Source organism: Orussus abietinus, unplaced genomic scaffold, assembly GCF_000612105.2.
Source record: "Orussus abietinus isolate OABI.00-Male unplaced genomic scaffold, Oabi_2.0 scaffold414, whole genome shotgun sequence".
Taxonomy (NCBI): domain Eukaryota; kingdom Metazoa; phylum Arthropoda; class Insecta; order Hymenoptera; family Orussidae; genus Orussus; species Orussus abietinus.
In genome coordinates, this window is record NW_019395995.1 from 4,498 (window position 1) to 19,246 (window position 14,749).

The 14,749-nt window shown below is 40.1% G+C and overlaps 1 protein-coding gene across 3 annotated transcripts; it reads right to left on the bottom strand.

The window, feature by feature from the left end:
* Positions 1 to 699: 699 nt before the first annotated feature.
* Positions 700 to 14,672, bottom strand: LOC105701493 (ubiquitin thioesterase trabid). 3 transcript variants are annotated; one of them, XM_012428269.1, is made up of 9 exons: positions 14,531 to 14,672; positions 14,197 to 14,417; positions 9,996 to 11,011; positions 8,639 to 8,917; positions 8,073 to 8,274; positions 6,436 to 6,713; positions 5,131 to 5,360; positions 3,347 to 3,782; positions 700 to 2,006 (listed from the first exon to the last, which is right to left on the bottom strand). In XM_012428269.1, exons 3-9 carry the CDS (start codon positions 10,730 to 10,732, stop codon positions 1,928 to 1,930), a joined length of 2,241 nt encoding a protein of 746 aa, XP_012283692.1. In that variant the 5' UTR covers positions 10,733 to 11,011; positions 14,197 to 14,417; positions 14,531 to 14,672; the 3' UTR covers positions 700 to 1,927. The 3 variants fall into 3 exon arrangements, with proteins under 3 accessions (XP_012283692.1, XP_012283691.1, XP_012283693.1); XM_012428268.1 differs by having other exon boundaries at positions 14,485 to 14,621; XM_012428270.1 differs by lacking the exon at positions 14,531 to 14,672 and having other exon boundaries at positions 14,084 to 14,212.
* Positions 14,673 to 14,749: the final 77 nt, after the last annotated feature.

The window sequence follows — 14,749 nt, forward strand, 5'->3', positions numbered from 1 at the left end:
GTTTCAAATGATTCGGTGCACCCAATTAGGAGAAAAGTTTTATAAACAAAACCTTTTCGACGCCACTTTAACATCACCTTAAGATGATATGAAAGGGTTATTATATATATATATAAAAACGTGTGAATATTTATAAAACTTTTCTCCAAATTGGGTGCACCGAATCATTTCAAACTTCATCACACGATTGTGGAGGTCCTAAGGAAGAACGCAATGCTCGTGAAATTTCATTCTTCGAAGAAAAATTCGTACTTATCTGGGACATGAACCAAAAAAGATATTTTTGTTCGAATAATGAAATTTCACGAGCATCGCGTTCTTCCTTAGCCCTTTCATAATCACGTGCTGAAGTTTCAAATGATTCGGTGCACTCAGTTTGGAGAATAATTTTATAAATATTTACACGTTTCGATATATATAGAATTACCCTTTCATATCACCTTAATTGAGGAAGCTTAATTATTGTTGAAACAAATGGTTCGCAAAGTTGAACGTAATGCAGACTGCGATTTGAACTTCACTAAATAAAGAACGCGATGCTCGTGAAATTTTCTTTAAAAAAAATANCAAATGGTATTAATAATTGAAAAAAAAGAAAGATTATTTTTACTCCGAGCTCGAAGAAATGCTTTTATATATATATACATATATGCTCTCGTACGCCATGAAGTCCAGGTATATAAAGAGAAATCCGCTAGATTCGTTTGGCAAATTAAATTAAAATAAAGAGCTTTATTTCAGCGACTTGCATGTGTTCATAAACCTCACAAATATAATTCATGGTAAACCTCTATATATTATATACACCTTTCATATCCGATCACGTGAAGATTATGAATACAATAAATGAAGGAATTGCTCGTATATTTGAACGTTCACGAGTGTCACATTTGGCAGGATAAATCGAACGCGAAAGAAAAAAACGTCTGCTGGAATTGTTAGTGCTACTCTGTCCCGATAAAAGTTAGTCCAGTGAACTGAATTAATGTAAGAATTAAATTAAACAGTTTTTCATGGGACCTCTCCAATGCAGATATTGATAAGAATACGGGACCCTAGATAAAGTTCCCCGCCAAGTATACTTTGAGCTCGACTAGTCGGTACCCCGTAGTAAAAATAAACTCTTCTTTTTTCCAGATTAATAATACTACGTATTCCCTTCCAATGATGCCGGGGCAACGAATCGTTCTTAGTTAGAAAAAGCGGATCTAACATTTTTAACGTGGTCTTTCCACGAGTCGCAATATCGTGACCTCCCGTTAATTCGCTTGAGAAAAGTAAGAGGGCGCCTCACTCGCAATAGAAGGGGAAAGAAAAAGGAAAGCCGCCATTCTAGGTGATCAAAAAAGGAAGTAGATTCTTTTCGCCACCAGACTAGAACCATAGGTAGTACGCTCTCGTTTCTATGTCGATAAAGGGAGAAAAAAAAAGACAAATCGCATAAGGAAAATTTCGCTAACTCCTTCGGCATAGAAAATATGCCCCGCCTTCGCAACTTTAAGTTCCGTTCGTTACGTTAAATCCATCTAAATCGAACGAGACTACGAATTCCTTAGCGAATATGTATCATCGAGGTCACGTTAAAATTAAGTTAAAACGCTAAGCCGTGATATCGTGATGTAGCCGAGATAACGCGAATCAATAGGGATTCAGGTGTTCGGTACGGCAATAGTGGGTATTAATGTCCAAGCCCGAAACTCCGCATTTGCACGGTACATCGTTGTTGGCTGTGGGCCACGATAACTCGATCGTTACACTAAATTCGCATTAGTTTCCTTTCATATAATTTTTTTTCTTGCGCTAGCTGTAGATCTCGCAAAGATCTTGCGTTATTGTAAGCCGTATTTCTAAACCCGCCGACATTGAAGATTCATCAGCAACTCTCGCAGGTCCCGTTTTGACATTTTTCACCGAGTTAGTTCTTCCTTTACTCGTCCTCGGTATCACCGTCGCTGCTGTAGTCTTGCAGGGCAGCAGCCCTCGGAAATGGTGCATTGTTTGTCTGACTGAAATATGAAACAGACTATTGTAAAATGCTATTTCTCTTTCTATAGGATACAGAGGAACGATTGAATTATGCAATTGAGTATCTAATTTTAAAAACGGCAATCCGCGTTTCACCTATAACGTGATATGAAAGGCGCTGAGAAATTTAATCGATAAATTCAAATTCATCCATGCTCTTTTTGGTGGTAACGCCATTTTGAATACTCAGGTGGTAACATAAGATGGCGCGTCTCGTTACCGACATTTATATTTATGTTGAAGTCTTTTACAGTCTACGTTGATAATTATACGAACCGAAGGTGATATGAAAGAGTCAGCTTATATAGATATTTGAGAAATCAAATCGTTGGGGAAAGTATCCTCCGAATTGGGTGTACCGATTAGTTTCAAGTTTTACCACGCGGATATGGCGGCCCTAATGTGGGTCCCGAATCTCATAAACTTTAATTTTTAATACAAAATTGATTTATTCACCATGGACTAGAACCAACATAACGTAGTTTAGACATGCTTTAAATGTTTTACGCTTCTTGGAGGCTTAGAATCGAAAATGAAGTATGCATGAAGTGAGTATTCAAAATGACGTTACCACCAAAAAGTGTATAGATGAATTATAATCGATCGACCTCGATTCAATTTTCTCAGCGCCTTTCATATCATTTTAACGTGATATGAAAAGGTCAGCCTATTTATATCTAAGAGGTCCAATGGTTAGTGAAAGAATTTTCCGAATTGTGTATACCGATTCGTTTCAAATTTTACCACATGAATATGGAGGCCCTAAGGTATGCCCCGAAACTCATGAAATTTCATTTTTCATCAAAAATTTATTTACTTATCATGGACTAAGACCAACATGAAGTAGTTCGGACACGTTTTTGATGTTTTACGCTCCTTGCAGGCTTAGAATAGAAAATGAAGTGAGTATTGAAAATGATGTTACCACCAAAAAGGGTATAGATGAATTATAAGTAATCGACCTCTATTCAATTTCCTCAGCGCCTTTCATATCATCTTGAAAATCGTTTAAAATTATTCATCCTCATCTCACCATCTACTCATCTTACCATCCACAAGGATAACTTTTTATAAGTTATCCTGGTGGTGTATATTATAATTAATCGACCTCTATTCAATTTCCTCAGCGCCTTTCATATCATCTTGAACACCGTTTAAAATTATTCATCTTCATCTCACCATCTACTCATCTTACCATCCCCAAGGATAACTTTTTGTGGTGTATAAGATAAGTTTTTTTATATATAGATAAGTTTTCCATTCTCCGTGCAATTAGTCCCGCTTGGAATTATCCGTTCCTGGGTCAATCCAGGATACTTACGCAAGTCTTCGATAATGGTTAAGCCATTCCTCGAGCATCTGAGCGACGAGAAGGGGCCTCTTGAGGAGTTTCTGTTGCGCCACGAGAATTCCACCTTCGGTCGTGCAAACGTCGAGCCACTGCTTCAAGATGGCCTCCTCGCGGCCGATCTCGTCGGAGCTTAGGAAATGAATCGGCAGCAACTTGCACTCGCGATCCATCAGCGGCATAAAGGTGGTTTGCATCTGCATCTGCATCTGCTGCATCGGACTGTTGCCACCACCGACTCCGACCCCGCCATGGGACGACAATGGTGGTATCCTCGAGGACGCATAGGGCTCGATCGGCACCAGGGCGGTGAAATGACCCCTGGTGTACCCGAGGGCGATTGGCGAGCGAATACAAAAAGAAGGCTCCCACAATAATGGCAGATATACTCCCTCGAACCTGGCATACCCTGTGAAAAGATTTCGTTTCATTAGACAATCGGGACCGAGCAAAAGATCTGAAACATCTTTGGCCTGAATACGTCTTACAAGGAAGGTACCCCAGGTCGATCTCTCCGATTTCATTTCTTTTATAATATGTTATAGTAGATTAAAAACTAAGCGACACGTATTTTTTTTTATCTGCTATTAAACACTTTAAGGGGGTGAAACCACCATCCAAAGTAAGGCATGTCAAGGGGCGATTTGGCAGTTTCACCCACAAGAAACTAATATTTTTTAACCAATCCACCTGGAAAAGCTTTCTCTTAACGAGAAATGAAAAGTACAATTTTCTCAATTAAAAAAAAAATTAAGGGGTGAGCCACCCCTCACAGGCCTTACTTTGGATGGTGGTTTCACCCCCTTAAAGTGTTTAATGGCAGATAAAGAAAAATACGTGTCGCTTAGTTCTTACTCTACTATAACATATAACAGAAATGAAATCGGAGAGATCGACCTGGGATACCTTCCTTGTTAGGGCTGAGAATCAGTGAAAAAATTGTGTCACATTGTATTGTAACGCATTCCTTGTCACTCTGTTTACACTTTCCGCCGCCAGAGGTCGAATTTCGAATCCGCTGGGCGTCGTTTTGCGAGGGCATCTACCCCGAGTGTACACTTTCTCTACACTTTCTACCCTCGATCCCGAGCGAGGGCAAGAAGGGTAGCCCGTGAATTTGGCGGCAAATCTCAAACTTGAAAAGACCAACAAACAGGAAAATACAAAATTTATGCTAACGTCTCAACGTAATTATAAACAGAAGTAATTATTAATGCATCTTCTTCGTGTATAGAACGATCTCTACACTTTCTACCCTCGGTCCCGAGCTGGTGCAAGAAGGGTAGCCCGCGAATATGGCGGCAAATTTGAAAATTGAAAATACCAACAAACAGGAAATCACAACATTTATGCTAACATCTCAACGTAATATAAACAGAAGTAATTATTAATGCATCTTCTTCGTGTATAGAACGATTTAGCGTTTTAGTTTTGTACGTAATGTTTGAAACAATTTACAATAATTATGTATTACTACCTAACCGCGGTTGGAATGAACTATAATTTTTCCCTGTCGTAGTTAAATTGTTTTTCATTCCTCTGCAATAATATTCTGACCCTTATTGATCCTCGATACCTGAAATTCGTGAAAGGAATTTTCATCTTCTACAATTACAAGCGAATCAAAAGGAAAATAAAATATTGTGCAGGCTAAAGACGCCATGAGACGTATTCATAATCCCATGTCTTTCCTACGAGGGAAAGATTTACATTATTGTTGCACATCGTATGCTTTTGTAGAAATACATATCTCTCACCTATATCCTCTCCCCGGAAGCTTTTCACGTATTTAACCCCGTATACGATTATCGGCCTCCTCAGGATGTGGGCGAGGGCAAAGACATGAAGCTGCTCCAAAGCACTGCCCGGTTGAGCAGCGGTAGCAAGTAAACTTTCCCAGTCATCTTGCCATTGAGTCTCTTCGAGGGTAAAGTCAAGCATTCTCGATGCCTGAGAGGTCTCGTACTCCCGCCAACGGGGATAAAAACTAGAAAAAAATTAAGTTTAATCGATCAGATCTTATTTATTGTGTGTGTGGGTGTGTGTTCGTCATTATCGTGCATTGGGTCTCTTCTTGCATACTTGAGATGTCTTGTACTCTCGCCAACGGGGATAAAAACTAGAAAAAAAAATTTGTTTAATCGATCAGATCCTAATTATTGTGTGTGTGGGTGTGTGTTCGCCATTATCGTGTATTGGGTCCCTTCTTGCATGCTTGAGAGGTCTCGTACTCTCGCCAAGGGGGATAAAAACTAGAAAAAAGTAAAGTTTAATCGATCAGATCTTATTTATTCTGTGTGTGTGGGTGTGTGTTCGCCATTATCGCGCATTGGGTCTCTTCTTGCATACTTGAGATGTCTTGTACTCTCGCCAACGGGGATAAAAACTAGAAAAAAGTAAAGTTTAATCGATCGGATCTTATTTATTCTGTGTGTGTGGGTGTGTGTTCGCCATTATCATGCATTGGGTCTCTTCTTGCAAATAACACGATATCTCTACGTGTACCTTTCAAAAACGCAGTCAATTAGGGCATCAAAAACCAGGAATTCAGATTTCAGGAGTTTTACATCCATTTCTTTATAATCATTGTATGAACATGACACATGGAATATGCCATTGCGTAAAATTATCAAGGTATTAGATGTACAACTTTGCTTCCGCCGTTTTCCGATAGATGGCCTTAGCGGTAAGCGGAGGAAGCAAAATTGTACACCTAATACGATACGGATGTCAATATAAATATAAAAGTCGGTAACGTAGGCAGTTACAGGAATTCCATTTTAACCTATAAGTACACTGGGAGACATCAATGCCCTCCCATCCTGCACAGGCGATGCCGTATCTGCAGGGGAGGCATTCATGCCCGCCAATGTACACTGGGAGACATCAATGCCCTCCCATCCTGCACAGGCGATGCCGTATCTGCAGGGGAGGCATTCATGTCCGCCATTGTACATTTCTCGAGGGGTATCACTTCGCTCTAATAATTATCACACTATAGTCACGATTTTCGCATTCACATCAACATTTTTAGCGCAAAAATAACTAACACCCTGACTTACAATTGGCCGGCTTGTTGCAAGGAATCCGCGAGGGCTCGCCTTAAGGCATTATCCCTGTCGAAGACTCCCCAGGTGGCTTGCATCGCAGAGTCCAGCAGGCAATCGCCAGCTGATCTGTTCCAGAGTGCATGCAATCGGCTGCCTAACCGTTCGGTTATCTCCAAGGACCAATTAAGTGCTGGTGGTTCTCCGCCACCTCCTTCAAGCTGCTGTTGTGCCTCTCTATCAAGAAGTTCCTCCAACATCTGTTCCTGTACGATGCTTGGCAAGTCTTCGACCTGTAGAAAAATCACAACCACTATGAGATGCAACGATCCAACTTGCAGAAATATATTACTTACTGTATTTTGCATTACATATTTCATGACTTATTACGTCATTGATTAAGGGTAACAATTACCTCAACAGGTAGTACAACGTAGCCATATCTGTGACGAAGTAACAAGGGAACGAACCCTTGCGTAAGCGAATACTTACTATGTACTTCATTAAATATTTGAGCCGTTTATTTTAAAAGTGACCTAAGTCCATTTACATTTAAATTGAGATATTTAAGAGTTTGCGTTTCAATAAAATTAAAAATATACGTATAGGATACCAGTGTGTCACCCTGCATAAGTGTATCTAAGAGAGTTAAATTTACAATTCCTATGAAAATGATAGCAATTATTAAGTGAATAATATGTTTCCTTCCCATAAATGGAGTTAAGCCACTTTCAAAATTAACAACTAGATTTGTTACGAAAATTGAAAGAGCCCAAGTCCATTCGACATAATTTAAAATGCTTCAAATTGATAAAACAATGCTCAATTTATTTTATATTTCTTTACAACACTTCAGAAACACAATTTATGCAATTTAGGAAATCTTGTGGCTATATAAATTATATAACAATTTCCTGCTCATCTACAATTTGGGTATGCGATAGGAATTTGAAGACGTCATGGTGCTCTGGTGGTATACATCGTAGTAAGTCCATTGTGTTCTTGCATTTCGCTGTTGCACTTTGTCTCATATTTTTATAAAGTGTTGTCAATACAATATTTTCGAATTTCCTTGGTCTACCCCGACGTGGTAATAAATCCAGGATTTTAAGCTCTGTATTCTCATCCATTGATATCTTATAGAAAATTTCATACGGTTCACTACTCAAAAAACGCATCCAGCATATTTTTAACCAATAGGTGTAATAATTTTTTTAATTTAATATTTTAAGCTCAAATTCACTTTTGCATATTGCGTAACTTTTATTCTTCACTGCATTAATTAAACGTACTGATTATTCAACTGAATCAACTGTCCAAAAAGTGAGGTTAACTTATTAAATACTAATTAATTCAAATTACCTTTGTCCCTGGCTACAGACTTTCGAAAATCCGCACTTTCGGACATTATCAACAATGGATTGGACTTAGACCACTTTCAAAGTAATGTTTTTCATTATTGAAATAACTGCGAAAATATGTGTCCAAAATGATCGTAAACTCTCAATATACTTAACCTCAAAGTGTTGTTTATGACAGCTAACTTCAAGTTGTACGCTTTAAAAAATAATTGACAAATGGACTTAGGCCACTTTCAAAATAAACGGCTCAGTTAGTAATTTATTATGTAATTGATTAAGTGTAACGATTACCTCAGCAGGCAGTGCAAACGTAGCCATATCTGTGACGAAGTAACAAGGGAAGGAACCCTTGCGTAAGCGAATACTATTGGTGACATGTCGGCGTATCTGTGCAGCTAAATCAGGAGCTACGTAGCTAGGTACTCGTTTCACCCCAGATCCAGAACCTTCAATTTGTGATAATAATGTAGCTAAAATGTCTTCACGTTGAAATCTGCAAATAACCAATATATTACAGTCTTAAAGGGATTATTAGTTCCTAGCTGCATTAAGGTGATATGAAAGTGGCGTCGAAGAGGTTTTGTTTATAAAACTTTTCTCCCAACTCGGCTTACCGAATAGTTTGAAACTTTACAACGTGAATAGGAAGACCATAAGGAAGGTCCTGAAACTCATGAAATTTCAATTCCTTTCAAATTTGTTTATAGATATTTTAAAAATAGTTTGTAAAAAATGAAATTTTGCTAGTTTCTGGACCTACCTTAGGGTCTCCATATTCACGTTTTGAAGTATGAAACGATTTGCGACACCCAGTTCGTTTATACTAACCTTATAGTATATAATATAGAAGTACTAACCTTATAGCCAAATGAACTAGAGTGTGTCCTACATCGAAAGCACTGCTCCGGCTTAGGAGCAAAACTTCGGAATGCGTCAGCTGACGAGCTGGATCACCGCCACTCGCTAGATAAGCTTCGACTGGTGCATTGTCACCTTCAACGATACCTAGGCAAGCATTCAACCAGCACCAATCCGTGTGACGTCGTAGCTGCTTTAATCTGCGCTCGTAGTCGCAATTGTTGGGGGACTGCGGGGCAGAGAGGCTGTCATTTCTGCTGTCAAATCTGTGGGAGCTCCTGCACGAAAAAGACGAAAATTATTTAACTGTTGCACCCTGAGTAACGCACATCTTTCTGATATTTATATTAAGGTGATGTGAAAGAGTCAGCCTATACATATATCTGAGAAGTCAAATCGTTGGTGAAAGTATTCACGTAATTGGATGTACCGATTAGTTTGAAATTTTACCACGGGAATGTGGAGGCCCTAAAGTAGGTCCTGAAACTCGGAAAATGTCACTGTTCATCAAAAATTTATTTATTTATCATGGACTAGAACCAACATGGCGTGGTCCGCGCACGTTTCCTGTTTTACGTTTCTTGGAGGTTTAGAATCGAAAATGAAGAATTTCAGAACCTAGGTCGAACAATTTAGAATACCGTAGGAATGGAATGTTACAGAGTCAAATGGGAAAATATGGAAAACACTTTCACTAACAATTGCAAAAGAATGCTGGCTTGTCTCAAGGCTAACGCGCGTTTTTAAAAGCAACAATTTAGTTGCAGTTAAACGCCACAGATGGCGAGGTTGGTCCTAAACAGTCGTTAGAATAATGAATTAACGGGATTTCGACAGTTTTACGTCGACCTCTTCATCATTACTTTACCGAAATGACACATGGAACGCTTTAGTTCATATAATTCCCAACGTATACTGTAAAAGACCAATATAAATATAAATGTGGGTGACGTGACGCGCCAGTTCATGTTGCCACTTCAGTATTCAAAAAGACGTTACCACCAAAAAGGCTATAGATGAATTATAATTTATCGACCTCGATTAAATTTCTCAGTGCTTTTCATATCATCTTAACGTGATATGAAAAGGTCAGCCTATTTACATCTGAGAGGTCCAATGGTTGGTGAAAGAATTTTCTGAACTGGGTATACCGATTCGTTTAAAACTGGTCATTTTCGTAATTTATTTCTTTTTAACATCTCTGGTTTTTGTTAAAAAAAAAAATAATAATTATGACACAACCGTCTACATCACGGAAACATTCCAATAAGCCTGTTAATTTTGTTTGCACCTCAAACTGGATACCAGGTTAACACACCCGACGCATATATTCCGGCAGACATTTTGTAAATATACCTTCTCGCAATGGCCAGATTTTCGTCTCGTTGTGGTTGATGAATATAGGGGGTGTGTGGCGGAGACGGCAACCCCCGTTGACAGTGATCCCTCTCCGGGCTGGGTAAAATGAGGCTCAGGTTAGTCGTAGACTTATCCCTCCTGTCTCTCTCCTTCTGATGGCCACACATGACACACTTGGTAGCTTTCGGCCAGTTCTCGTAAGTACAGGTAGCACAGGACCACTTCTCAGTTTGTGCGTTGGGCTGGGCATTGAAGTACCTCTCCGGGTGTAGATTAATAGCCGGAGGGTTAAGCTGAGAGTTGGACCCCAGGTTGGGCGGTGGGTCGCCCAGTCGAAGAGGCGCCAGCTGTTCGTGGAGATTGGAGGCCAAAGAGCGTATCGACACGGGATGGTTGGCCCTTCTGTTGCCGCACTGGACACACCGCGTGGTGTTGGGGTAATTCAGATAGGTGCACATCTCGCAGGACCACTTGCCCCCAGAAGGTACATTCTGACTATAGTTCTGCGGGCTCGAGTTGCAGGAGTCCGTGGACCTACTAATATGAGGCACCGGACCTGACGCAGAGTTGGATCCTGACCTCTGAGGACTCGGATCTCGCAGACGATATATATCCTCTCCGAGAAGGGGTTTCGCACCCCGGCACATGGTGCACTTAAGGGACGAGGGCCAGTTCTCGTAGGTGCAGTACTCGCAGATCCACTTCCCCTCGGATTCTTCCCTTTGTCCGCTCATTTTCGCGAACTGGTTTACCACCAAAAGATGGTATCTTTCTCGACTCCCAACTGGAGTGCGGCGAGGGTACGAACTAAACGGAGTCGAGTCGATCGACTCGGCAGCTTATCTGGATGCGACCTCGTCTTTCCGACTTTTCTCACAATTTCAAGTGTTCCTTCTTATCAGTCACCTTCGATCTTGCATTCATTATGTGATGTACCATTTGGCTAGCACTCTGATGACGAGCGAGAGGATTCCAACTGCTTCTAAGTAATGTACATAAGCTGCTGGGGATATCTGGAAAAAGAAAAAGGACAATTGGGTACATTAGAAGAGAAAATCCGACTCCTGGGTTTACATATGTCCTCTGGTAATGTTTTAAAAAACATACAGCTCTTGCGTATCTCCTTTTCTTCCCACTATGAACAATCAGGGACGGGTAATTCCCCATTTTTTTCGAGGTATTTCATGTATATCACGTAAAGTAATTTACAGTAGAAAATCGTAGAAAACCAATACATTACGTTTCCAATATGAAGAATTCCGCAGATGGACAATATACGGTCTCTGCTAGATTATAAACATCTTTTAGCATACACGTAAACACGGAAATATTTTAAGGAACAACGAATTAATTTGGTTTTCAATATGGCGGATTCCACAGATGCATGATATATGTTTAACATAAAAAGAAAAAAAAAACATGAACATGTATTTCAGAGTTAATAATAATAAACAACATAATCATAAAGTTCTGTTTCATGAAAACGAACAAATGTTTAGATTTGCAACAGTCTAAACGAGGAAAAAAATCGTTATCAAAGCATGCTTTCAGTGCCTCCAAAGTAAGAATGAGCAGTAAAGCAGATTAATGAGGAAGAAAACGCTGTTAGAGAATCCCTATAACTATGAAATCAATATATTGTTTCAAGGGGTCATTTGAATAATAAAAAACACACTTAACAAAGAGATCCTTCTTAGTGCTTAAAAACGGATATGGCGAATGAAGCAAATTAATAAAGAAGAAAACGCTGTTAGAGAATCCCTATGACTCTGAAATCAATACATTGTTTCAAAGAGTTATCTGAATAATAAAAAAACACACTTAACAAAGAGATCCTTCTTAGTGCTTAAAAACAAATATAGGGAATAAAGCAAATTAATAAGGAAGCAAACGCTGTTAGAGAATCCCTATGACTCTGAAATCAATATATTGTTTCAAGGGGTCATCTGAATAATAGAAACCATGTTTAACGCTTTACCTACCGGAAGCCTATTAGGTTTTGCGAGACCCGGAATCGGCATTTACTTCCAAATTCCCCGGTCGGTAAAGTGTTAACAAAGATATCCTTCTTACTGCATAAAAACGAATATAGCGCAGCAATATAATGGAAGAAACAGTGTATCGAAAACGAACTCGTACAACAAAGTGTATGCCACTGATAAATTCATGTGCTATTTAATGTAAAGCGAGACCCCCCTTAAATCAGTCGATTCAAATAATCATGATCACCTAAGAATTGCTCTGACACGTTGAAAATTTGGATTTTTTAAACGAATTTTTTAACAGCCCAGACAAGAACCAAAATGGCGTCGAGCTCTCATATTTCGATCAATACACAATTATCGAAGGCTCTGATATGAGAATCGAAAGGGTCAGGACAATTTTACGACAATTTAGAACACTCTGGTAATCGATAAACTCGCATTTGAACGGAATAAAGGCAAAAAGAAGTGTCTTATCCGCTTCTGTGCTAAAACGAAGGTAATACGTGGTCTTGGAGAAAAAATTTAATTGACGTTAAAATCACAGATGGCGCAGGGTGGCATTCTGCAGTCAACTGGGGCATCAAAAACCATGAATCCAGGGGATTTTTTTAGTTTTAGTTCGATTTCATTATAATTATTGTATGTAAACGACACATGAAGTATGACATTAGGTACAATACCCAATTATTGTACTATTGAAACACTTCATGGGGCATGATTATGACAATTGAAACGGGACAGCAAGAGGATATATTGTTAAAGAATCCTTGCAAGTGAAACGGTGACAATCATTGAGACAACATAATGATAGCCATACTCCGCCATAACATTTTTTCCACAGCCTTGAGTTAACATCCATTAAATTATATTAACAAAATGGAGCAACTTAAGTAATCCTTGTTAGTCAGAAATAAGTATATGCATCAAGGTAACGAGAAGGGTATATTATCCAAGGAAACAACAAGAATAACAAAGCTAAATAATGAAATTATTTATAAAGCTAAAGGACCCCTCTCGTAGATTAAAATAAATACATATACTTCGCCAACATGACAAACTGAACAATCTCGGAGCACACCCTTTCCAAATTTTCAAAACAAACACAACGATACGAGGCAGAGATTCACCAAAAATATATAATTGGAAAATTATCTATATAAACACTTTCTGGCATCGTAACAAAACATACTTAACCGAGGCACCTCGTTGCGTCACAACAAAGAAACACATCACAGCAAAGCAATCAAGAGTCCACTATTACAAAAGAGTCCTTCTATGCTATCAAAAGAACAACACATCCACTTGGTGCTTCCGAAACAGCACAAATACCAAAGGAGAAAGAAATACTGAGAATAAATCAGTCGAGAGTCTACGATATTTCAAAAGAACACATATTCTAATGAAATATTTACGGTGTTTTCAGCTGGGCTACCCTAATTCACATCGATGTTGTAAAAGTATAATGCGAATGCTTAGCAACATAGTTTCGGTGTTGATAGCGTACATACTTTCCATGTATTTTGTTACCCTGTAACGGTACTAGTCGAACATGCAACAATGAAGAATAATATTTGCCAAAAGTTAAAAAAATGAATGCTTTAAAACCTTGCATCAATAGCTTGATCATTTTCATTAACCTCTAATTAATCTTATGGAATCTATTTGACTTCAATCAGCCAGGAGTCTCTGATAGTTTAAAAAGAACACATTCCATTGCATCATGGCATCTCGACATCCACATTCTACACCAATGTACCGAAAACATACCCAGCCAAAGCATCTCGTTGCGTCAAATCACACACAGAAACAATGCACCAAGTAGTGTTTACCGTCACGCGAGTTCCTCCAGAGTGTATGGGAAAAGTTATTCCAACCCAAATTCGTTATATAAAAAATTCCAACCCTGACAGCTCTTCCCAGAACTGGATACACGTTTCCGGACCAAGAACAACGGACCTCCTCCACAAAGCAGAAATACTACAGAAAAGAAATGAAAAAAAACAAGCCACCCAAGAGTCTCCGATAGCGTTAAAAAGACCACATTCCATCTCATCATGGCATCTCGACATCCACATCCACGTCATCCTACCGAAAGCATACCCAGCCAGAGCGTCTCGTTACGTCGAAGCAAACCCACAGAATTAGTGCATCGAGAAGAATCCACTGTCACACGAGTTCCTCCAGGGTTTCCAAGTTGCATAAAAAGTGCCGACCTTGATGGTTCCTCCCGGAAGGCAGGGACGTCGGGGACCGAGTGGGTAGGTGTCACCGGGCCAAGAACGGAGGTGGGCCTGGCACGTCTTCGGGGCTACCTGGCAAGACTCGAGCCCGGTGTCCCGGGGCTCGTGTCACGCTCGGGCGCGCTCCATCGGTCCCTCTCGAGCCGTCTAGCGGAGGCAGCGGGTCGGGGAGGCACGGACTCGACGGCGGTCTCCTGCAAACGCATCGACTTTAGGTTAAGTTCTTACGGGTCGAGCATCGACAGTGGGCCCGCGCGAAACCTGAGCGCTTCTGGTCGCTGCGTCGTGAACAGCGTTCCAACGGTACCGTGTCCACCAGTGGAGAGTGTACGATGCCCGGGGTGCGCGCTCGCTCCTCGTTCCCGAGAGACGCAACCTCGTCCTGGTCGTCCTCCGCGCCTCTCACTGCTCCTAGGCGCGAGCCGTCATGGTGTTTCCTCGGGCTGGCATCCAAACCATCCAAAAGCTCCGCTCCGGACTCCGCTGGGAAAGTAGGTTTTGACAGTCATCCACAACAGACGACAGT